This window comes from Balaenoptera acutorostrata, chromosome 7 (assembly GCF_949987535.1).
Source record: "Balaenoptera acutorostrata chromosome 7, mBalAcu1.1, whole genome shotgun sequence".
NCBI lineage: Eukaryota > Metazoa > Chordata > Mammalia > Artiodactyla > Balaenopteridae > Balaenoptera > Balaenoptera acutorostrata.
In genome coordinates this window covers 56,543,664-56,569,823 of record NC_080070.1, presented here as the reverse complement: position 1 = coordinate 56,569,823, position 26,160 = coordinate 56,543,664, and the positions used below count along the sequence as shown (strand labels likewise).

The following is a 26,160-nucleotide window of genomic DNA, read 5'->3' as shown; positions in this document are numbered from 1 at the left end:
TTCCAGACAGCTTGCTCCCCTTCTCTCTCTCAGAAGCATACTTTTGCTTTGCTTAATAAAACTCTTGCTACTTAAAACTGCTCTGTCTCTTGATTGAATTCTTTCCTTTGGGGGACAAGGACCAAGGAAATTGCCATTTTGGCAGTAACACCTTAACTGTGTGCCTCTGGCTCAGAGTCTCTCACAAGGCAGCAATTAAAGTGTTAAATATGGCTGTGGTCTCACATATAAAAAGTTCAACTAGGGGAGGGACCCACTTCCATGCTCACTCACACTGCTGTTGCCAAGTCTCAGGTCTTCATCCGCTGCTGGCTAGAAACATCAGTTCCTTGACACAAAGGTCCCTCCACAGAACAACTTACAACATGGCAGCTGGCTTCTCTCAGAGTGAGCCAGTGAGACTGTAAGAGAGGGTGAGCAAGAAGGAAGTAGCAACCTTTCTGTAACTTAGTCGTGGAAGTAACATCCCAATCTCTTTTGTCACAGGCTATTCATTAGAAGCAAGTCTTTAGGTCCAGCCCACACTCAAGGGGAGGGGATTACATAAGGGCATAAATACCAGGAGGTGGGGATCACTGGGAGCCATCTTAGATGCTGTCTACCACAAGAGTTGACATGTGATGTTCTGGGGAATGAAAGACTTATATGTGGAAACATGTTCCAAATGAAAAAAAAAATTAAGGTAGAATTTGAGTTATAGAAGTCTACTTTATGGATAACATTCTGAGAATTTGCTAAGAAGTGTCACCACCTCACTCACCTCAGGTGTGTCACACTATGGCAGTATTTCACCATTTTTTTTTTCAGTCTGACACATCTGTGAACTTGTTAGTCAAAAAAGGAAGAAAAGGAGGGTGAGCAAATAAGGGACCTCATGACCCACCAATTAACACTCTGTGACAATTCACACTTTCATATTTATCATGGGAAGCAGTATGGTAATGGCTATAAGGAGTATGGGAAAAACAACAAAAATTTTAGAAGCTTGATAAAACTGTTTCCCAGATGGTTTTTTCCTACAAAGCTGTTTATCAGCTCAAAATGGTGATATGCCCTAATGGAACTGTATCAATACATAATCAATGTGGCAGTTTTAAAACATGGCCCCAGCATTCTTGACACTCTTTCCATCTAGAACTGGGGTCTATGTCCCTTTCTCTTGACTCTGGGTGAGGGTTTGTGACTGCTTTGGCTGACAGAGTCGCTGTACGAATTCTGAAGCTAAGTTAAGAGAAACATGCAGCTTCTATCTGGTCCTCTTAGGACACCCACTCTTGAAACACAACCACCATCCCATGAGGAAGCTCAAACTAGCCCACATGGAGAAAACCCACGTAGGGCCTCAAGACTACGAAGAGAGAGATATTTGGCTAGTCCCCAACTGCTCCAGCTTCTGATTGCTTCTGTTCCAGCCACCATCTGTCTTCAACCATATATCTGCAACCATGTGAGAGACCTCCAAGTCCATAACTGCCTGGCCCATCCCCTACTGAATTCCTGACCCTGAAACTATGACATATAATTTTAAAATATGACGGTTGTTGATTTAACCCAGAGTTTTAAGGTGGTTACATAACAAGAGAAAACTGCAACGGCCAGTAAGTAATCCCATACTGACAATAGTTTAAAACATTCTCAAAACATTTAAGACTGTTAGACTACAGATATGAACCACTGCCTCCAGAAAAGTCTTCGTAAAAACTATTACAATTGGGAAACATTTATAGCTAGGATGGATATGCCTAAAAGTAATCTTATGTTAATAGGAAAGTAAACTATTACACATCATAGAAATTGGAAACAAAGCATTTCTATTCCTATAATAATGTCTCAGATCAACAGCTGATTAACAAATGTGGTCAGCAACGACCTCCTTCTCTTGTCATATCACATATCATAATACCATTTGGTATTACACCAGCTTTGCAAATATTATCCATTTCCTTCAACATCTACCCCTGCAGATGCACATTACTGTCAGCCACATCCCCTCCCTTTCATTTAAGAATCATGCAGATCATGATATCTTCAAATTCCTTTTTTTCTCCTCTACAACATTTATTTAAATCTTCCTCTCCTTCCTTTCCTCTTTCTTATCTTCGAGAAAATCTTTTCATCCACATTTTCAAGGCACTGTCTCTTCCACCCATCCACTCTTGCCTCCCAATACCTTGATCTGTCAAATATGCTTTCTTGTATCTTTGGTGCCCTTTACCTTCCAAACATCCTGGTCTTCACTGTTTAAAAAAATATTTATGACACATTATAAAATTTATAAATCTTGACTTAAAAAATACCCTTAAGGTGACATCTAATCTTATTTACTCAGCCAGTTCTCAAACAGATTATACTCAATGTTTCCATTTTTTCACTGCGCACTTACTCTTTAAACCCATTGTAACCTGACTTTAAATATCCAACCCTACTGGAACTATTCCCTCAGAAGTTACCACCTGTGGCCTTTTTTCAGCACCATCCTCCACTGACTTCACCGCACTATTTGGTGCAGTTGATAAAGCTTTCCTTTTTTGAAATCCTTCTACTTTTGACTTAAAAAAAAAGTGTTCTCTGGCTCTCCTTGAATTCTAGATATTCTTTCTCTGTTCTCTCCTCCAAAGCACTGTCTACTGTCCAAATCAGAAACATTTCCCACTTTCTTGTATCTACACCAACATTTCTGATGAACTAAATCAGGAAGCCCAAATCTCTTGCTCCAGCATAATTCCAACTTGCAACATGCACACAGGTGTACTTCAAACTCTCTTATTGATTTGCTCAATCTGATGTTTGAATATTAATCTATATAGGAATTTAATGCTTTACACAAAGCAAGGACTTCTCATATAAGAAAATGCTTTCTATAAAGGAGGTCAAAGTAATAAGAGCATTTCTCCTTGATGTAGTGGGAAGAACGATCCTTAATTTGACAAATTCAGGCCCGAGAACTCTGATTTTAATACTCTTATCATTAAGCACAAACAGGTTGCTATTCTCTCCACCTAAATGCTCTGAGCCCTATATCTGCACGTCTTGTGCCTTGACTAACTTCACTCAATGCACAAGTATCAGGATCCTTGAGAGAGACTTTCCCAGTACGCCATATGTAAAGTGGCATTCCTCATGCAACACTCACGAGACACATTATATATTTATTTGCTCATTGTCTATCTTCCCTCACAGGAATATAGGTTCCACAAGAGCAGGGACTTTGTTTTGTGCAATGCTGTCTCCCCAGAACATGGAAGAGTATTGAGCCCATAGTAACCACATAATAAATATTTGCTGAAAAATGAATAACAACGAGAAAGTGAATGATTTAATGAAAATCTTCTCATTTTCCATTTATAGAAAGTTTGTAACACTATAAAGTAAATGTAAGAATCCTCAAGGTAAAAAAATATTTTTTTCACCATGTGAGCCTATTCAAATCTGTAGGTAACAGCCAGCTAATCTTCAAATAAATGTTTCTTTGTAAAAAGTAATGTGATTACCTATTCTGTAGTGAAATATCCCTCTGTCTTTGTTTTCTTCTCAAGACAAATGACCTTACTGAAGTTTGCCACAAAAATTTCGATAGCTTATTGGCACAGAACTTTCTTTATCAGAATACATATCTAATGTCTCCATACATGAATCGCTCAATTTTTATTTCTCTAACAACTTCATTTTCACTGGCTCTGCATCATTTTTCTTCCTCATGGACGTCTGTTTTTCATAGAACACTTGACCTGGGAAGACCTTAAGATAGCGTTAGTCCAGGGGTTTCCAACCTTTCTTTCAGCAGCGAGATCTATCTCACATACAAAATCTTGATGAAAGCAGAGCCAGGAGTGGAGGGGTCGGAGCTGGCCTCCCTTAAGGTTACACTCACCTTGACTCCAGCACCCCTGAGACACTGACGAGAATCATAAGTCTCCTTTGAAAACCATGGATAGTCTAAATTTCCCTAATTAAACCCAGATGCATGTTCTGTCGACCTTTCCATTTCTCCAGAAGGAAACCCTTCTCATCCTCTGGGCTAAAAGCATGAGCTGCAAAAGTACAGGATGTGTGCCACATACTATACAGGCAGTGGAGGCACACGCTGAGGGAGCACAGAAAGGAAGGGCATTGGCCTCAAAATTCCTCACCCACCAGCTAACCAGACCTGAGCTGATCCATAACCTCCCTCGAGGGAGTGATTATTTTTCTCCTTTTTTCTCCTCACTTCTCTGCTGCCTGCCCTTACCTTGACCTTTGTGTAATTGTCCTGATTCTCTCCTGGTTTAGCTCCCCACCCCCATCCCACCCCCACAAACCATGAGCATCCCTAAAGCCTAGGCAGTGCTCCTCTGCTCCTCCTCCACTTTCTCATTATTTAAGAACCAGTACAGTTTAGGTCCCAACACTGTCTGGTTTGGGTCAACAATCCCTTGATCCTCATTTTTCTCCTAATTCTGTTCAGTAAGAGTTGTGTACTGGACATCTCCACCTGGGGTCACCTGCTATCATATAAAGTCCAGTCCCTGAGCTCTCTTCTTCCTCTCCCTCCACTGGCACTCCTTTTCTTTCTTTCTTTCTTTTTTTTTTTGATAATTATGCCATCACTTCCATTAACCTTTTTTTTAATTTTATTTTTTTATTAATTTTATGGCTATGTTGGGTCTTCATTGCTGTGCACAGGCTTTCTCTAGCTGCCGTGAGCGGGGGCTACTCTTCATTGCAGAGCACGGGCTTCTCATTGCAGTGGCTTCTCTTGTTGCAGAGCACAAGCTCTAGGCACACGGTCTCAGTAGTTGTGTCTCGTGGGCTCTAGAGCACGGGCTCAGTAGTTGTGTCTCATGGGCTCTAGAGCGCAGGCTCAGTAGTTGTGGCACACGGGCTCAGTAGTTGTGTCTCGTGGGCTCTAGAGCGCAGGCTCAGTAGTTGTGGCACACGGGCTCAGTAGTTGTGGCTCGTGGGCTCTAGAGCACAGGCTCAGTAGTTGTGTCTTGTGGGCTCTAGAGCACAGGCTCAGTAGTTGTGGCACATGGGCTCAGTAGTTGTGGCTCGGGGGCTCTAGAGTGCAGGCTCAGTAGTTGTGGCACACAGGATTAGTTGCTCCGTGGCATGTGGGATCTTCCCCGACCAGGGATCAAACCCATGTCCCCTGCAATGGCAGGCGGATTCTCAACCACTGCACCACCAGGGAAGTCCCAGTGGCACTCCTTTTCAATGTCCCCATTATTTTCCATGACTTCATGGAGCACTTAATTCCCCAAGCTTGAAACTCTGAAGTTATCTTTGACTCCTTTCTCTTCCAAATCATTTATGTACAAGATATATTACAACAGTTTTGCAACAACATCCTCCTGACCTGACTGTCTGGAAGCTGTTCTAATGTAGCACAGCTAACAGTACATTTGAGGTGAGCAGGGACCGTGTCTGTTGGTTTTCCACTGCCTGTAGGCACAGAGCCTGGTATGGAATAGATGCCTAAAAATTCTTGTTGAAAGTATAACTGAATGGGATAAAATTTACTGTAGCATAAAAACCGTAAGCAAATTACCTAGTACTATAATAGGGCAATGTGTTAGTACATTTGGGAACATTAATAAGATATTATAGCATAATTAAAATAATATTCTCAAGCGTATATTAATGGCTTGGAAATTGCTGCCTATTAAATGTGAAAATAAAGAGAAGCTGAATACAAAACCCATAAATCTATTATTAAGCCAATGGTGAAAATCTAGAAAAGAAAATACAAAAATATTTAACACTGGTTATCTCTAAACGGTGGTTTTAATTTCTTTTCATACGGCTTTAAAATTTTTCTAGCTGCCTTATTTTTTATAAGCTTAAGACTCTGAAAAAGATTTGCCACCATGGAAATAACCAGGACTACTGATGAGACTTGAAAGAAACGTGCACAAATTAAAAGAGGCATTTATTTCAGGGTGGGTGGTATTATAATCCATCTCCCCAACTTTGTTTTTCTAAAATCAGCTTTAAAAAACATTGCTTAATATTTTCAGTATCCTTCACTCCAACATGTATTGCCTAGTTCTCTCCTTCTGTCAGCCTTTATATAGTTGAGTTTATCATTATATCATATTACATTAATTTTGCTGAAATGCCATTTTAACCTTATTATTTTGTTAAAAATTGTACTGTCTCCTTATTACTTATAGATGAAATAAAATTAAAAGTCCTCAATCTATCAAAGTCCAAACTTCAACATCCAATCTCACCTTCCACGCATACAGGACAGACTCCTACTGTGCCTACTCCACTCCTGGACCGTTACCTGATGTTCCCCATATCCCTTACTCCACTTCAAATCTTATACTTCCTTCCATGCTTAACAAAAATGTTCTTAGAAATTTCCTTTGAACACCCACAGCCCTTATGCCTAATCCTGTAATATGCAATTTTAGAATTAAAAAAGGTTAGAGCTGCAAGACACTATTGAAATCATTTGGTTCAATTCCTCCCTTTACAGATGCAGAAACTACAATCCCATTAGAAAAGGTGGCTTGTTCAGGGAAAAAAAACAATCTAGGATTAGAATTCAATATTGAACTCTTAGAGTTTAGTATTTTAACTAATACAGGATCTACTACATTACTGGATCTCCCATCTGCTGATCAATTGCTCAGCAATTTTTCATGACTCCATTCCTAATGGTATGTCTTGCCTGCCTATCTTGATTGCCCTCATTTGCTCCAGGGCAGATACCCTGGCACAGAATTCCTTTCCATCTCCATTGTACCTAGTGTTGCAGAGGGAGTGCTGAAGAAGTATGGCGGATATCACCTCAAGCAACCCAATGATGGAAGTGAAGATACAAAACTGTGACAGCAATATTCCATCTTAACAACGTGGCTGCTACATACAATTGGATGGTAATGACCATCAAAGGAGGCGGTGTCAACTTTCGTTTACATTCTATATGGCCGTTCTAGCCAATCATGAAACCTCAGGGTTATGGTTCCCATTAAGATCCTGGAAAGAGAGCCAGGATGGGGAAACAAGGACTGGAACTGGGTCTACAGGTTACGTCTCTGCAGTCAGTTCAATTGTAAAACACAGAGGCTTAAGGAAGGATCTGACTCAAAAGCCAGGCTGAGTAGATTTCAAAGTTGCCAGAGGCTCTTTTCACACACAAACAAATACACACACACACACACACACTCTCTTTTAAATTCTGAATGATATATACACAGAAGAGAAACATTCTAACAACTGTACCAATCAAATAATGTACAATATGTTAACAAATAACTGGTGGATGAAACTCCATTGCAAACCAGAAGACCAGGAGACAGGGAAAAGTGAGCCTCTTGGGGTTAATCAACATTCAAAGGCAGGGAGAACTAGAACAGGCCCCCAGAACACAATCATGCCAGCCCCTCTGTCGTGGCTGCTGTACTCTGGGGCCATGAGCCATACAAACCCAGAAGCATCTGCCAAAGGTTTCAGACAGCTGTGCAAGCACTCTCTGCCATTTGTCCAGCTGTTGTGAAGTGGCAGAAGAATGTCCCCAGGGTTCCATCAAGTAGAGTTCTTTTTCAATTCAGAACAATATGATTAGAATATGAATTTTCTTATTAGTTCTGATTTTGTCACTCTGAATATATATATTTACCTGGGTGAATACATCTACTGCTTATTTCCGCAGCTAACAAAGGTGAATAGAAAACATCATGACATTAAAAAATGAGTAATGTTGAAGAAATGATACTAATCACTCTTTTACTGTAATAGCAGAGTTACTGCTTAGAGAAGTAGGTGCCCGTTCACCTGGCAATTCAAAATGTCTTGAACATAATTTGTCAAAATTCTATCACTTTCCTTCCTTTCTTGTATATGAGCATCACAATTTCAAGGAAAATGATTTAATGGTGAAATCTCAGACTGCAGTATAGCCACCTCACATTACATAGATCAACACAGTTACCCTGTGTGGAAGTGAATGCCCTGGACTTGTTAAGAATGTGAACTGCTCCTTCCCACCAAAGGAAAGAAAAAGAAAAAATAAGAAAAAGAAAACCTTCAGAAGAAAAATATAAAGGCTCTAGTGACTGATCTTTGTTGCTTTTCACATAAAGACTCAGTGTGTGGGAGTTAATTATATTAGTTATCTTGGGTAACAAGCTTGAATTCTGTGCTTCAAAGTTATTAACCAACCACCTTTCTATATCCAGTTCACAAGCAAATGAATGGACTTAATCCCTGTATTAAAACACAAAACAAAACGAACAATTCCATGTTTCGTGACTTTTCAAAGTTGATTATCTCCTTGGCAATGCTTTATGAGAGGCCAGATACACAACTGCTGCTTTAGAAAAGAGTCTCTGGCAGTTTACATGAGAAGCCTGTGAAAGTGAATTTAATCACATTTAAAAGTCATTCCTCTTCAGACCAGACATAAAAGGTCACCAAGAAAAAGCATTTTTTCCCAGTGATTCAACCACATTGGGTTAGTAAAATTTCTTCTTCCAATGATCGCACAACTCCTGAGAGAGTCTGCTTGTTTAATGTGTCATATGGCTAACATTTGCAAATTTAAACAATTCAGGGGAGGAAATAAAATATTTAAGATGATAACATTTACTGTCAAAAGAAGTTTGCAGATTTCTCGCTCTCTTTTTTTTTTTTTGGTCATATCTAATTCTTCAGGGTAAAACATAACATTATTTAATTCTAAAGCAGCAATTTTATATAGATGAGGATCTTTATCTCCTAATTACCAAAGGACTTGGTAATTTTTTACTTGTAAAAATTTTACTTGTAAAAATCATTACACGTGTAAAAAAAACTACAGTAAATGAAGGAGTTATTACCATAAATCATGATGCTTATCTGCATTTAAGGGTCTCTGTGGTCTAATAAGAGCAAACAGTAGCTTGGTGTATCAATATTCCCATAGAAAATTTACAATGATATATTTCTTTGATTTATTAAAAGCCTAGTCATGGCTCATAGGTCTCTGAATACCCATAAAATTAGGAAATAATTGCCATAAAATTAAGAAATAATAACAAAATCTCCATATAAGAAGCAATTCAACAAGATAGTACCTACTGGAAATGACTTACATTATAAAAATAATATTGAAAATTAAAACTTTGACTAAGCTATATCAATAAACTATGTTTTCATGAAACAAAATTTTTGGTACGACTGCTATAGAATATACCTCATTTATATAACCATTTCTTTTTCTTTTAAATTTACCCTGAAATAATGTATATGCAGGGACATTTCTTTCTATATAATTTCCCTTTGAAGTTTTCTGATTTCAAATATAGTAAATTAATGATTTTAGCATAAAAAATAGGTAATTTGACAAGGTTATGTAAGTACTGTTCAATAGCTATCAGGGAGTGAATAGTTAAGTGGAATCTAAAGTTTAGGAAATTATTATCAGAATATAATTAACTGGTATTATTATTATTATATTTGAGCTTTAAATAAATTAAAAAGCTAAATATTTAAAGATATGTTTTGGCATAAAGATCTATATGATGCAAAGTATAGCCCATTAAAATTCCCTCTCCTGTCATGTTTTTCACAATATGTGAAGAAGTTAATTGTATTTTGGGGAAAATAACTGTGGAAAGTTACTTAAAATAGCCGAATGAAAATAAAGGCTTGATTAGAAAAAAGGAAAAGAGAAATATCTCTATGTTAAATTTATGCTAAGGGCCATGAAATATGAATAAAGAGATATTATTTTTTCTTGGCTGGGAAAGCTCATTTTATATCATTTCTTTGTAATATAATCTATAGGCTCAATACAATCTCAATGAAATCAATAAGCGACTTTCTTGACAACAGAGAGAAGGAAGTGTTTCATGAGTTTAGATGGAGGGAATGAAGTGTAAGAATGGTCAATAGACTTATGAAAATTAAACTGTATTCAATTCAGGACTTTCAATTCTAATAATTTTTCTTAACTAATAGGATAACTGTGCAAAGAATATTTCTGACAGCTCTTTATAATAGTTAAAAACTATAAACAAGCCATCAGTATCGGGCTGATTAAGCAAATAATTCTCATCCATACGATGAAATACTCATCACTAAGAATGATGATAAGTTTCTGGATTTATTTTCCAATGAAAGGTGTTAACTACCTATTGTTAAGTGAAAAAAGAAAGTTACAAAATAGTATACAAGATACAATCTAATTTTTTTAGCATGTGTAGAAATGGAAGATATATACCAAAATACTAAACATAATTTTCTCTGGGTAGTAGGACAAAGGGATTTTTCAATTTTTATACTTTTTGACATTGTGGGAATTTTCCCACAATTATAAGGCTGCATTATTATAATCATAAGACATTACTTTAACACTGTGTGGGAATTTATGGATGATAATAATAATTAAGTAAAACTGAAAGGAAGTGGATACAGACAACCTCTGGGAGAAGAAACCAATAAGATAAGACTTTGAAGAAAGTTTCTATAATATTAGGGACTCTGCTGTTTGTCCACCCACTGTGAATACACAGGGATGCCTGGGGTATAGGATACTGCAAGGAGGAATCACGTGTTCTTTGATTTTCTAGTTTTCATTTTCCTTTTCTTATCATTTAATGCTGACATCAAGGTGAACACAGCAGTGATGGAGTCTCAATTCATATCACTATACCCTCCTGTGGTCCTTATACTTAATATGAAAGCTACATTTTAAGGGTGTACTTGCATAATCCAATAAGTGCATGTCTTCACAAGGTCCATTCTAAAATGTGCACCAGTGATTTCACATGGGAGATTTATTTTAAAAAAGTATGATAATGTGGTTAACTGCTACGATGTATATAGTCTGACTCCTTTTAACAAAAAAAATTAATTTGTCTAGCTCTTATTCCATGTTTTAAATAATAAGTTTATATGAATATTAGCTAATGTGGAAGTTCCACTGAATGAAAATATCTGGTATAAAAATGATTTGATTAAAATAATAACAACACATCTATTGGGTATTTATTATGTGTCAGGCATAGTTCTAAAAGCACTTTATGTAATTAAGTTAATTATTCCTCAAAACAATCTATGAGGTAGGTGTTACCATTATCCCTTATTTTACCCACAGGAAAACTAAGGTTCAGAGAACTAAGTCCCTTGCCCAAAGTGACAGAGCAGGTGACAAACCCAGCTCATCTGGCTACAGAACAAATTTTATTTTTATTTTTCACAGATTTACAAAAATTTTTAAATTTAAAATTTTAGAATAGTTTTAGATTTATAGAAAAGTTGTGAAGAGTAGTACAGAGAGTTCCTATATACTCCTCACCAGTTTCCCTGATTGATGAAATCTTACATTACAGGGAACCTCCATCACACCTAAGGAGCACACACTGCTATGCTGATATCAACTAAACTGCACACTTCACTTGTACTTAACTAATTTTTCCCTAATGTTCTTCTTCTGTCTCAGGATTCCATGGAGGATACCACATTACATTACGCTGTCATGTCTCCCTAGCCTCCTCTGGGCTGTGACAGTTTTTCAGACTTTCCCTGTTTTTCATGACCTTGACAGTTTTGAAAAGTACTAGTCAGGTGTTTTGTAAATGTCCCTCAGTTTGGGTTTGTGTGATGTGGCTTTCCAGATTAGGCTGGGGTTATGGTTTTCGGAGGAGGACTACAGAGGGGAAGTGCCGTTCTCAATACATTATACAAAGGGTACGTACTACCAATATGACTTATCTTTGATGATCTTAACCTTGAAGACCAGGTTGAGGTACCATTTGCCTGGTTTCTCCATTTTGAAGTTACTATCCTCCCTTCCCTTCTTTCCATGCTCTACTTTTTAGAAAAAAAGTTACCAATCAAAGCCCACATTTAAGTGGGTAGGAGTGGGAGGGAATAAGATACACCTACTTGAAGGGGGGATATCGATATAAATTATTTGGAATTTTTGTCAGAGCCTTCGTTTTTAACCCACTCTTCTATATTGCCTCTGACATCCTATCCTTTCTTACCATTTTGGCATATTATTCATGTGCAGTAGTTTAAAAACACAATTCTTCACTAATTTCCTGCTTTTGCAAAGATCCAAAAATATGTTAGAATTAAATGTGACAACCAACAAATTTGTTTGAAATTATTTTCCACTACCACTGTAGGATTTGTCACTGAGGGATGCATTCAAGACCAATTTTTTTCAGCAGTATTCTGTAAAGAACTTACCAGAAATATTCGTTCAAGTTGATCCTGAATGTCTTTCATTCCTGGAAAAGCAGCAACTCCTTGGATCATTTCAACAAAGATGCAGCCGACTCCCCTAAAGAGAGAAGAAAGAATTGTTACTAAAACATCAATATACTCTGCTAAGAATACTAAATCTGGAATTAGAACATCTAATTAGAACATCTAAATCTGGAATTAGAACATCTACTCCTACAAAGGAGAAATAATGAATAAATAATATCCTAAATAAGTATAAAGGGCTGTGTCACATGTACCTAGATCCCTTAACTTTCCTTTCCCTTCTCTGTCTACTGCCCAGCAAGGACTCCAAGTAGATGCAACTACATAGGCTCAGAAAATGGTGCAAACCAATAAAATATAAGCCTCACTGACTACCTCACTCACAGGATATGGCCAAGAAACTCCTTAGCTTGGTATAGAAAGCCTCCATAGTCTTGTTCTAACATCCTTTTCCAACTCTATTTCACAAATTCACAATGTATTATCCGCTATAGCTGTCCAGAGCTCAAAGCTCTCTTTGCATCAAAATCATTTGGGGAACTTTTAAAAAATGCAAATGATCTGAACACAAACCCCAGAGATTCTGTTTCAGTCAGTTAGAGGCAATGCATTGACTCGGGCTACTCAGGTGATTTAGGGCAGCTACACTGAGGATCTCTGAGCCAGACTGATCTGTCCACAGGCCAAGCATAAACCTATACAACTTGGCTCAAGTTACTCTAATACCTAGAACTCCCTCTTTCTTCATTTGTTTGCTCTTGACATGTAAATCCAACCCAACCTATATAATCTAATTTAAATGTAATCTCTTCTACAAAGCCTTCCATGAACATTCTGCCAGACAGGACAGATCCCTTTATGAGTTTATTTGTTAAGTTCTTATTCATTATCAGTCATCTACTATGGTCAAATTCTTCTGTCAGGCTCACAGTTCCTATCTGGTAAGGCAGTCGAGCATATCAGGAGACCTTGCCTCTCAGACCACAGAACCCAACAGGAACACCGAATCCACAGTACAGGCAGAGAGCCAATCAGATACTTCTACTGAAAGTTTGGAGATAAAGTCACCTGGGAACAGGATGGAAAGAAACTAGCATATGTTGATGAAATAAGTCACATTAAAGGCAGAGAACTTGCAAGAATAGCCACCTTCCTGCAGATGAAGTTTCCTGAATTGACCTGGTTCCCACCTTCTTAAGGCCTGGATGTTCGGATAAACCAGTGTTTTTGCTAGATCTCTCTAACTTCTAGCAATTCTCTAGGATTTTTTTTTTAATGGCTCTACCTTTAATGGGTTTATGTTTCCTAAAAGTATACTAATAAAATCATAAACATATTGGGACACTTCTTCAATTGCTGCACTCGTATTCAATTTAGAGTGAGCAGTCCCTTGTGTATTTATTTCAGATCCTCTAGAGGTTAAAAACAATGCCTTACTTCTCTATACCTGCCCCAGTTGTATGTAAACAATACTTTGAATTAAAGAAGTAATCCATTAGCAGAAATCTCTTCTCTATTACACCACATAATTTTTATCCAAATTAAACACCAGTAGTATATACAGTGAAAATGACTGAAAACAAATCGTACTTTATATCATAAAAAAATTCCATTTAATAATAAAGAATTAATTTCAAAATCAGTATTCTAGGCAGATGAGTTTTTATTTTTATTTATTTTAACATCTTTACTGGAGTATAATTGCTTTACAAAGTTGTGTTAGTTTCTCCTGTATAACAAAGTGAATCAGCTATAAATATACATATATCCTGATATACCCTCCCTCTTGGGTCTCCCTCCCACCCTCCCTATCCCACCCATCCAGGTGGTCACAAAGCACTGAGCTGATCTCCTTGTGCTATGCGGCTGCTTCCCACTAGCTATCTATTTTACACTTGGCAGTGTATATATGTCCATGCCACTCTCTCACTTCGTCCCAGCTTACCCTTCCCCCCTCCCCGTGTCCTCAAGTCCATTCTCTATGTCTGCGTCGTTATTCCTGTCCTGCCCCTAGGTTCTTCAGAACATTTTTTTTTTTAGATTCCATATATATGTGTTAGCATATGGTATTTGCTTTTCTCTTTCTGACTTACTTCATTCTGTATGACAGTCTCTAGGTCCATCCACCTAGCTACAAATAACTCAGTTTCGTTTCTTTTTATGGCTGAGTAATATTCCATTGTATATATGGGCCACAATTTCTTTATCCATTCATCTGCCGATGGCCACTTAGGTTGCTTCCATGTCCAGGCTATCGTAAATAGAGCTGCAATGAACATTGTGGTACATGACTCTTTTTGAAATACGGTTTTCTCAGGGTATATGCCCAGCAGTGGGATTGCTGGGTCATATGGTAGTTCTATTTTTAGTTTTTGAAGGAACCTCCATACTGTTCTCCATAGTGGCTGTATCAATTTACATTCCCACCAACAGTGCAAGAGAGTTCCTTCTTCTCCACACCCTCTCCAGCATTGTTTGTAGATTTTTTGAAGTTGGCCATTCTGACCAGTGTGAGGTGATACCTCATTGTAGTTTTGATTTGCATTTCTCTAATGATTAATGATGTTGAGCATCTTTTCATGTGTTTGTTGGCAATCTATACAGATATCTTCTCTGGAGAAATGTCTATTTAGTCTTCTGCCCATGTTTGGATTGGGTTGTTTGATTTTTTGATATTGAGCTGTATGAGCTGCTTGTAAATTTTGGAGATTAATCCTTTGTCAGTTGCTTCGCTTGCAAATATTTTCTCCCATTCTGAGGGTTGTCTTTTCGTCTTGTTTATAGTTTCTTTTGCTGTGCAAAAGCTTTTAAGTTTCATATGGTCTCATTTGTTTGTTTTTTATTTTAATTCCATTTCTCTAGAAGGTGGGTCTTAAAGGATATTGCTGTGATTTATGTCAGAGAGTGTTCTGCCTATGTTTTCCTCTAAGAGTTTTAGAGTGTCTGGCCTTACATTTAGTTCTTTAATCCATTTTGAGTTTATTTTTGTGTATGGTGTTAGGGAGTGTTCTAATTTCATTCTTTTACATGTAGCTGTCCAGTTTTCCCAGCACCACTTATTGAAGAGGCTGTCTTTTCTCCCGTGTATACTCTTGCCTCCTTTATCAAAGATAAGTTGACCATATGTGTGTGGGTTTATCTCTGGGCTTTCTATCCTGTTCCATTGATCTATATTTCTGTTTTTGTGCCAGTACCATATTGTCTTGATTACTGTAGCTCTGTAGTATAGTCTGAAGTCAGGGAGCCTGATTCCTCCAGCTCTGTTTTTCTTTCTCAAGACTGCTTTGGCTATTTGGTGTCTTTTGTATTTCCATACAAATTGTGCAATTTTTGTTCTAGTTCTGTGAAAAATGCCATTGGTAGTTAGGAACTGCATTGAATCTGTATATTGCTTTGGGAAGTAGAATCATTTTCACAATGTTGATTCTTCCAATCCAAGAACATGGTATATTTCTCCATCTGTTTGTATCATCTTTAATTTCTTTCATCAGAGTCTTATAGTTTTCTGCATATAGGTCTTTGTCTCCTTAGGTAGGTTTATTCCTAGGTATTTTGTTGTTGTTGTTGCAATGGTAAATGGGAGTGTTTCCTTAATTACTCTTTTCAGATTTTTCATCATTAGTGTATAAGAGCTTTCTGTGCATTAATTTTGTATCCTGCTACTTTACCAAATTCATTGATTAGCTCTAGTAGTTTTCTGGTAGCATCATTAGGATTCTCTGTGTATAGTATCATGTAATCTGCAAACAGTGACAGTTCTAATTCTTTTCTGATTTGGATTCCATTTACTTTTTTTCTTCTCTGATTGCTGTGGCTAAAACTTCCAAAACTATGTTGAATAATAGTGGTGAGAGTAGGCACCCTTGTCTTGTTCCTGAACTTAGAGGAAATGGCTTGTTTTTCACCTTTGAGAACGATGTTGGCTGTGGGTTTGTCACATATGGCCTTTATTATGTTGAGGTAAGTTCCCTCTATGCCTACTTTCTGGAGAGTTTTTATCATAAATGGGTATTGAATTTTGTCAAAAGCTTTTTCTTCATCTATTGATATTATCATATGGTTTTTACTCTTCAGTTTGTTAATATGATGTATCACATTGATTGATTTGCGTATATTGAAGAATCCTTGCATTCCTGCGATAAACCCACTTGATCGTGGTGTATGATCCTTTTAATGTGCTGTTGGATTCTGTTTGCTAGTATTTTGTTGAGGATTTTTGCATCTATGTTCATCAGTGATATTGGCCTGTAGTTTTCTTTTTTTGTGACATCTCTGCTTTTGGTATCAGGGTGATGGTGGCCTTGTAGAATGAGTTTGGGAGTGTTCCTCCCTCTGCTATATTTTGGAAGAGTTTGAGAAGTATAGCTGTTAGCTCTTCTCTAAATGTTTGATAGAATTCGCTGTGAAGCCATCTAGTCCTGGGCTTTTGTTTGTTGGAAGATTTTTAATCACAGTCTCAATTTCAGTTCTTGGGATTGGTCTGTTTATATTTTCTATTTCTTCCTGGTTCAGTCTCAGAAGGTTGTGCTTTTCTAAGAATTTGTCCATTTCTTCCAGGTTGTCCATTTTATTGGCATATAGCTGCTTGTAGTAATCCCCCATGATCCTTTGTATTTCTGTAGGGTCAGTTGTTACTTCTCTTTTTTCATTTCTAATTCTATTAATTTGAGTCTTCTCCCTTTTTTTTTTTTCTTGATGAGTCTGGCTAGTGGTTTATCAATTTTGTTTATCTTCTCAAACAACCAGCTTTTAGTTTTATTGATCTTTGCTATTGTTTCCTTAATTATTTTTTCATTTATTTCTGATCTGATCTTTATGATTTCTTTCCTTCTGCTAACTTTGGGGTTTTGTTGTTCTTCTTTCTCTAATTGCTTTAGGTGTAAGGTCAGGTTGTTTATTTGAGATTTTCCTCTTTTCTTGAGGTAGGATTGTATTGCTATAAACTTCCCTCTTAGAACTGCTTTTGCTACATCCCATAGGTTTTGGGTCATCGTGTTTTCATTGTCATTTGTTTCTAGGTATTTTTGGATTTCCTCTTTGATTTCTTCAGTGATCTCTTGGTTATTTAGTAGCATATTGTTTAGCCTCCATATGTTTGCATTTTTTACAGTTTTTTTCCTGTAATTGATATCTAATCTCATAGTGTTGTGGTGAGAAAAGATTCTTGATATGATTTCAATTTTCTCAAATTTTCCCAGGCTCAATTTGTGACCCAAGATATGATCTAGCCTGGAGAATGGTCCATGAGCACTTGAGAAGAAAGTGTATTCTGTTGTTTTGGATGGAATGCCTTATAAATATCAATTAAGTCTATCTTGTTTAATGCATCATTTAGAGCTTGTGTTTCCTTATTTATTTTCATTTTGGATGATCTGTCCATTGGTGAAAGTGGGGTGTTAAAAATCTGCTACTATGATTGTGTTACTGTCATTTTCCCCTTTTGTGGCTGTTAGCATCTGCCTTATATACTGAGGTGCTCCTATGTTGGTGCATAAATAGTTACAATTGTTATATCTTCTTCTTGGATTGATCCTTTGATCGTTATGTAGTGTTCTTGTCTCTTGTAATAGTCTTTATTTTAAAGTCTATTTTGTCTGACATGAGAATTGCTACTCCAGCTTTCTTTTGATTTCAGTTTGCATGGAATATCTTTTTCCATCCCCTCACTTTCAGTCTGTATGTGTCCCTAGGTCTGAAGTGGGTCTCTTGTAGACAGCATATTTATGGGTCTTGTTTTTGTAACCATTCAGCCAGTCTATGTCTTTTGATTGGGGCATTTAATCCATTTACATTTAAGGTAATTATCAATATGCATGTTCCTATTACCATTTTCTTAATTGTTCTGGGTTTGTTTTTGGAGGTCTTTTCCTTCTCTGTGTTTCCTGCCTAGAGAAGTTCCTTCAGCATTTGTTGTAAAGCTGGTTTGGTGGTGCTGAATTCTCTTAACTTTTGCTTGTCTATAAAGGTTTTAATTTCTTCATCAAATCTGAATGAGATCCTCGCTGGTAGAGTAATCTTGGTTATAGGTTTTTCCCTTTCATCACTTTAAATATGTCCTGCCACTCCCTTCTGGCTTGCAGAGTTTCTGTTGAAAGATCAGCTGTTAACCTTATGGGGATTCCCTTGTATTTATTTGTTCCTTTTCTCTGCTGCTTTTAATATTTTTTCTTTGTATTTAATTTTTGATAGTTTGATTAATATGTGTCTTGGCGTGTTTCTCCTTGGATTTATCCTGTATGGGACTCTCTGCGCTTCCTGGACTTGACTATTTCCTTTCCTATATTGGGGAAGTTTTCGACTATAATCTCTTCAAATATTTTCTCAGACCCTTTGTTTTTCTCTTCTTCTTCTGGAACCCCTATAATTCGAATGTTGGTGCATTTAATGTTGTCCCAGTGGACTCTGAGACTGTCCTCGATTCTTTTCATTCTTTTTTCTTTATTCTGCCCTGCGGGAGTTATTTCCACTATTTTATATTTCAGGTCACTTATCCGTTCTTCTGCCTCAGTTATTCTGCTATTGATTCCTTCTAGACAATTTTAAATTTCATTTATTGTGTTGTTCATCATTGTTTGCTTGTTAGTTTTTCTAGGTCCTTGTTAAAACGTTTCTTGTATTTTCTCCATTTTATTTCCAAGATTTTGGATCCTCTTTACTATTATTACTCTGAATTCTTTTTCTGGTAGACTGCCTATTTCCTCTTCATTTGTTTGGTCTGGTGGGTTTTTACCTTGCTTCTTCATCTGTCACATATTTCTCTGTCTTCCCATTTTGCTTAACTTACTGTGTTTGGGGGTCTCCTTTTCGCAGGCTACAGGTTTGTAGTTCCCATTGTTTTTGGTATCTGTTTCCAGTGGGTAAGGTTGGTTCAGTGGGTTGTGTAGGCTTCCTGGTGGAGGGGACTGGTGCCTGTGTTCTGGGGGGTGGGGCTGGATCTTGTCTTTCTGGTGGGCAGGGCTGCATCTGGTGGTGTGTTTTGGGGTGTCTGTGAACTTAGTATGATATTAGGCAGCCTCTCTGCTAATGGGTGGGGCTGTGTTCCTGTCTTGCTAGTTGTTTGGCATCGGGTGTCCAGCACTGGAGCTTGCTGACCGTTGGGTGTAGCTGGGTCTTAGAGTTGAGACGGAGATCTCTGGGAGAGCTTTCACCGATTGACGTCCTGAACTCTACTCTCCCATCTCAGAGGCTCAGGCCTGACACCAGGCTGGAGCACCAAGACCCAGTCAGCCACACGGCTCAGAAGAAAAGGGAGAAAAAAATAAAAAAATAAAAAATAAAACTAAATAAAATTTAAAAATTATTAAAATAAAAAAAGTCGAAAGCAATAAAAAAAAAAGAAGAGAGCAACCAAAGCAATAAACAAATCCTCCAATGATAACAAGCGCTAAAACGTATACTAAGATAAACATAAAAATCAGAAACAAGTCAGTCACAGACAGCAAACCCCAAGTCTACATTGCTCCCAAAGTCTACCACCTCAGTTTGGGTTGATTCACTTTCTATTCAGGTATTCCACAGATGTAGGGTACATCAGGTTGACTGTGGAGATTTAATCCACTGCTCCTGAGGCTGCATGGAGAAATTTCCCTTTCTCTTCTTTGTTTGCACAGCTCCCAGGGTTCAGCTTTGGTTTTGGCCCCGCCTCTGCATGTAGGTTGCCCTCAGGCTTATGTTCCCATCCAGACAGGATGGGGTTAAAGCAGCGGCTGATTAGGGGGCTCTGGCTCACTCATGCAGGGTGGGGAGGGATACGGTAGTTATAATTGGAATGTGGGGCAAGCCTGCCACAGCAGAGGCCAGTGTGACATTGCAACAGCCTGAGGTGCGCCGTGAATTCTCTCAGGGAAGTTGTCTCTGGATCAGGGGATCCTGGCAGTGGCGTGCTGCACAGGCTCCCAGGGGGCTGTGGATAGTGACCTGTGCGTGATATACACGTGAAGCAATTCTCACTGAAAACTAACTGAAAACTCAAAGAAAGACTCTTATACAACCCATAAGAGAGACAGATATGTAATCAGATAGGAAGGGAAGAGCAGCAGGTTGGGACCTGTGCCCTTGGGAGGGGACTCAGAAGAGGAGGGAGATCTTCCCTGGGGAGTGAGCTGTTTGACCCACATATTGGGCCGCCAAGCCCTGGGGTCCAACAGTGGGAAGAAAGACTCCCCTCAGCTGGTTAGAAAACCAGTATGCCTCACACAGGGGCTGTAAGAAACCTGGACTCCACTTGTGAAGTGTGAACACACACTTGCTTACTCTCAAAACAAGGTGGAGAAAGCAAATTGAAACTACACCGGACTCTGGACAGTTTCCCATGACCACTCTGGTGTGCGACCCAGCTGAGCCAAGTGTTCATTCTGGCCCCACTTGCTTTGCAATGCAGCTCCACACTAGGTGAGGGCTGCTACGGACAAGCAGAGTGCATTGTTGTGAGGGATGGAGCCAGCTCGGAGCCAGTCAGCTCAGATCTCAAATGGCACCTGAATGGGGTAACAGCGGCCACTTCTGGCACCGAAGGGGGCAATGCACCAGAAGCAGTTCAGTACTCTGCCACAACCCACATCCAGATCCACACCAAGAATCTACTCTAGCCAGCCCCTCTTGATCCAGCACTATGCCCTTCTGGGGCAAGGGTGCTAATGCTGGAAGAGGAGAGAACACAGTCAGATGGAGTTGACCCAGCTCAGACCTGACCCTTACGGCTTCTGCTCCAGCAGCTTGGGACCTGACCTTGCCCCCAATAACCAAACAGACCCACACCAAGACATATCATAATTAAAATGGCAAAAGACAAAGAGAGAATTCTAAAGGCAGCAAGAGAAAAATAAAGAGTCCTATACAAGGGAACCCTCATAAGGTGATCAGGTGATTTTTCTGCAGAAACTTTGCAGGCCAAAAGGCAGTGGCATGATATATTTAAAGTGATGAATGAGAAAAACCTGCAACTCTACCCAGCAAGATTACCATTTAGAATCAAAAGAGAGATTAAAAAAAAAAAATTCTCAGACAAGCAAAAACTAAAAGAGTTCATCAATACTATAACTATCCTAAAAAAAAGTTAAAGGGTCTTCTCTAAGTGGAAAATAAAAGGCTATGTCAACAAGTAAGTATCCAGGAAAGGAAAAATCCCACTAGTAAAAGCAAATACAGTAAAGACTGGGGATAAACCACTTAAATAAGGTAGTGGGAAGATTAAAAGACAAAAATAATTGTAAAATCAAGTATAACTACAATAAACAGTAAAGGGATAAACATGAAGATGCAAATTATGACATCAAAAACACAAAATGTGAGGGAGTGGGGTAAAAAGATGTAGATCTTTTGAAATGTGTTTGAACTTAAATGACTACCAGTTTAAAACAAGCAGATAGGGACTTCCCTTGTGGTCCAGTGGTTAAGAATCCACCTGCCAATGCAGGGGACATGGGTTCGAGCCCTGGTCCGGGAAGATCCACATGCCATTGAGCAACTAAGCCCATGTGCCACAACTACTGAAGCCTGCGTGCCTAGAGCCCATACTCCGCAACAAGAGAAGTCACCACAATGAGAAGCCCATGCACTGCAACAAAGAGTAGCCCCCGCTCAGTGCAGCTAGAGAAAGCCCGCACACAGCAACAAAGACCCAACGCAGCCAAAAATTTTTTAAAAATAAATAATAAAAATAAATTAATTAAAAAAATAACATTTGCATTTCCATGGCAAGATCCTTTAAAAAAAACCAAACAAGCAGATATATTTATAGATCAACATATATGAACCCCATGGTAACCACAAACCAAAACCTACAATAGATACATGAAAAATAGAGAGAAAGAAACATAGGTGTTCCACTAAAGAAAATCATCAAACTACCAGGAAGAAACTAAAAGAAGAAAAAAAGAATAGAGAACTACATAAACAACCAAAAAAACAAGTAACAAAATGGCAATAAGTACATATCTATCAATAATCACTTTAAATGTCAATGGATTAAGTGCTTTGATCAAAAGACATAGAGTGGCTGACTGGATAAAAAAACAAGACCCATCTATATGCTGCTTCCAAGAGACTCACTTCAGGGCTAAAGACACACACAGACTGAAAGTAAGGGGATGGAAAAAGATATTTCATACAAATAGAAATGACAAGAAAGCAGGGGTAGTAATACTCATATGAGACAAAATAAACTTTAGCCTTTAACAAAGGCTAAAATGAAATACAAAGAAGGGCATTATATAATGATAAAGGGATCAATACAAGAAGAGTTTTTAACACTTGTTAACATATATGCACCTAATACAGGAGCACCTAAGTATATAAAGCAAATATTAACAGACATAAGTGGAGAAATTGACAATAATACAATATTAGTAGGGGACTTTTAGACCCCACTTACATCAATGGACAGATCATCATCTAGACAGAAAATCAATAAGGAAACAGTGGCCCTAAGTGACACATTAGACAAGTTGAACTTAATAGATATCTACAGGACATTACAACCAAAACCAGCAGAATAGAATACACATTATTTTCAAGTGCACATGGACTATTCTCCAGGATAGATCACATGCTAGGCCATAAAACAAGTCTCAACAAATTTAAGGGAATTATATCAAACATTTTTTCTGACCACAGCAGTATGAAACTAGAAATCAATAACAGGGAGAAAAGTGAAAAAAACACAAACATGTGGAGATTAAATAACATGCTACTAAAAACCAATGGGTCAATGAAGAAATCAAAGAGGAAATCAAAAAATACCTCAAGACAAATGAAAATAAAAACACAACTTTCCAAAATCTATGGGATGCAGCAAAAGCAGTTCTAAGAGGGAAGTTTATAGCGATACTGTTCTAACTCAAGAAATAAGAAAAATCTCAAATAAACCAGCTAACCTACCATCTAAAGAATTAGAAAAGAAGAACAAACAAACCCTAAAGTCAGCAGAAGGAAGGAAATAATAAAGATCAGAGAGGAAATAAAATAGAAACACAACACACAATGGAGAAGAGCAATGAAGCCAAGAGCTGGTTTTTTGAAAAGGTAAATAAAACTGATAAACCTTTAGAAAGGCTCATCAAGAAAGAAAGACAGAGGATCCAAATAAGCAAAATAAGAAATAAAAGAGGAGAAATAACAACTGATATCACAGAGATACAAAAAAATAATAAGAGAATACTACAGTCATATGCCAACAAATTGGACAACATAGAAGAAATGAACAAATTTCTAGGAACATACAACCTTTCAAGACTGAACCAAAGAAAGAGAGAATCTGAACAGATCACTAGTAGTGAAAATGAATTTGTAATTAAAAAACAACAAAACAAACTCCCAGCAAACAAAACTCCAGGACTGGATAGCTTCACAGGAGAATTCTACCAAACATATAAAGAAGAGCTAATATATATTCTTCTCAAACTATTCCAAAAAATTGAAGAGGAGAAAAAAATAACAAAGTTCCCTGATATCAGACTATACTACAAAGCTACAGTAATCAAAGCAGCATGGTACTGGCACAAAAACAGACACTAGATCAATGGAACAGAATAGAGAGTCCAGCAATAAACCCATGCATTTACGGTGGGGTCTTTTTTTTTTTTTTTGTATTTTGAATCTTTATAAATGAGTGGTTAATGAGGAAAAATGCAGTTTTCTTTAAAAATATATTTAAAGATATCTTTCCTGACTAATATTAATACATTTGCATCTTCACCAGAATATCTATCACATGCTTTAATTTCAGTGTTTTTGACCAAATTGACTGAAACCAAGGTTATTAAAGAACTGGAGCCTCAGTGTGAAATAATCTATGACAAAGGAGGCAAGAATATACAATAGAGAAAAAGACAGTCTCTTCAATAAGTGGACAGCTGCATGTAAAAGAAGGAAATTAGAACTGTATACCAAAATAAAACAAAACACCTCAAAATGGTTTAAAGACCTAAATGTAAAACCTGAAACCATGAAACTCCTAGAAGGGAACATAAGCACAACACTCTTTAACATAAATTATAGCAATTTTTTTGGATCAGACTTCTCAGGGAAAGGAAACAGAAATAAAAATAAACAAATGGGACCTAATTAAAGTTAAAAGCTTTTGCACAGCAAAGAAAATCAACAAAACAAAAAGGCAACTATGGAATGGGAGAAAATATTTGCAAATGATATGACTGATATAGGGTTAATATCCAAAATAAATAAACAGCTCATACAACTCAATATCAAAAAAAACCCCAAACAACCTGGTTAAAAATTGGCAGAAGAGCTGAATAGACATTTTTCCAAAGAAGATATGCAGATGGCCAACAGGCACATGAAAAGATGTTCAACATCACTAATTATCAGAGAAATGCAAATCAAAACCACAATGAGATATAACCTCACACCTGTCAGAGTGCCTATCATCGAAAAGTCTACAAACAACAAATGTTGGTGAGGATGTGGAAAAAAGAGAACCTAGCGTACTGTTGGTGAAAATGTAAATTGGTGCAGTCACTGTGGAAAACATTATGGAGGTTCCTCAAAACACTAAAAATAGTACTACCCTATGATCCAACAATTCCATTCCCAGGTATATATCTGAAGAAAACGAAAACACTTATTGGAAAAGATACATGCACCCAATGTTTATAGCAGCATTATTTACAATAGCCAAGATATGGAAGCAATCTAAGTGTCCATCAACAGATGAATGGATAAAAGGGATACATATATATATATATTTCACAGTATGTATGTACACATACTATGAAATAACCATATAAAGAATGAAATTCTGCCATTTGCAACAACATCGATGGATCACTAAGCATAACGGGTATTATGCTTAGTGAAATAAGTCAGAGAAAAACAAATACTCTATGTTATCACTTAGGTGTGGAATCTAAAAAATAAAACAAATAAATGTATATAACAAAACAGAAACAGACTCACAGACACAGAGAACAAACTAGTGTTTTCCAGTGTGGAGAGGGAAGGGGGGAGAGGCAGGATAATGGTATGGGATTAAGAGATACAAACTACTATGTATAAAATAAACTAGAAACAAAGATATATTGTACAACAAAGGGACATATAGCCATTATTTTGTAATAACTTTAAATGGAGTATAATATATAAAAATACTAAATCACTATGTTGTACACCTGTAAAACAATATTGTAAATCAAGTACACTTTAATAAAAAGTATAAAAAATAATGATAGTAATAATAATAATAAGACTTTAAAAAGATTTGAGAGACAAGAACTATTTTATTTGTGTATTAAAATGCAATGATATTCTTATAGATATTGGGGTTTCAGACATCCAGTTAGATCTAAAATTTCAGTTTGATGGGTTTTTACATTTTTTATACCAAGAATTCTTTTCTAAGACTACTGAGCTACATTTCTATTGTTTTATTATTTCAGTTTACATAAAATATCTTGAATCTTTAATAGCTACTGGCACCTTTCTTTTCTCTATTCAGAATATACCCTCTATTCTCCACCTATCGGCCTTAGTCTTTCCCACCACAAGCTGCAACTCTGAGTGTGAAGACCCTCAGCAGAACCCACATCCACCCCCATGGTGTATCTGCTAAGCTGGCTGGTGAGGTAACCTTTACACTGTCAGAACCACTTATGGAAATTCTTTTACCACTACTTGCGCTTGGTCCATAACATCTCCATAATATGATACTTAAAACAATTAAAAGATAAATCTATGCTGCAACTCTACTCAGTTGGAATGAGATGATATAGCATTTCTATAGGCACTTACCTGCTTAGCTGGCTAAGGGATTTGGACTTTCATTTCTAATGGATGTTTCCTATGCTGTCATTTTTCAAAGATGCTTGAGGGTATACTAATGAAGCTGAGAGAATTATATTTAAAGGATTTACAAAAAGAGATAGAGGGCTTCCCTAGTGGCGCAGTGGTTAAGAATCCGCCTGCCAATGCAGGGGACACGGGTTCGAGCCCTGGTCCCGGAAGATCCCACATGCC

At 37.4% G+C, this 26,160-nt stretch overlaps 1 protein-coding gene across 4 annotated transcripts in view; it reads right to left on the bottom strand.

Annotated features, from left to right (window-relative positions):
- CDK14 (cyclin dependent kinase 14) overlaps positions 1-26,160 on the bottom strand; it is a 575,870-nt gene that overhangs the window by 187,968 nt on the left and 361,742 nt on the right. For all 4 annotated transcript variants that reach the window (XM_057550063.1, XM_007195799.3, XM_057550065.1 and 1 more), the window contains one exon: positions 12,169-12,262. In XM_057550063.1, coding sequence (XP_057406046.1) covers positions 12,169-12,262 — 94 coding nt within the window. The remainder of the gene's footprint in view (positions 1-12,168; positions 12,263-26,160) is intronic.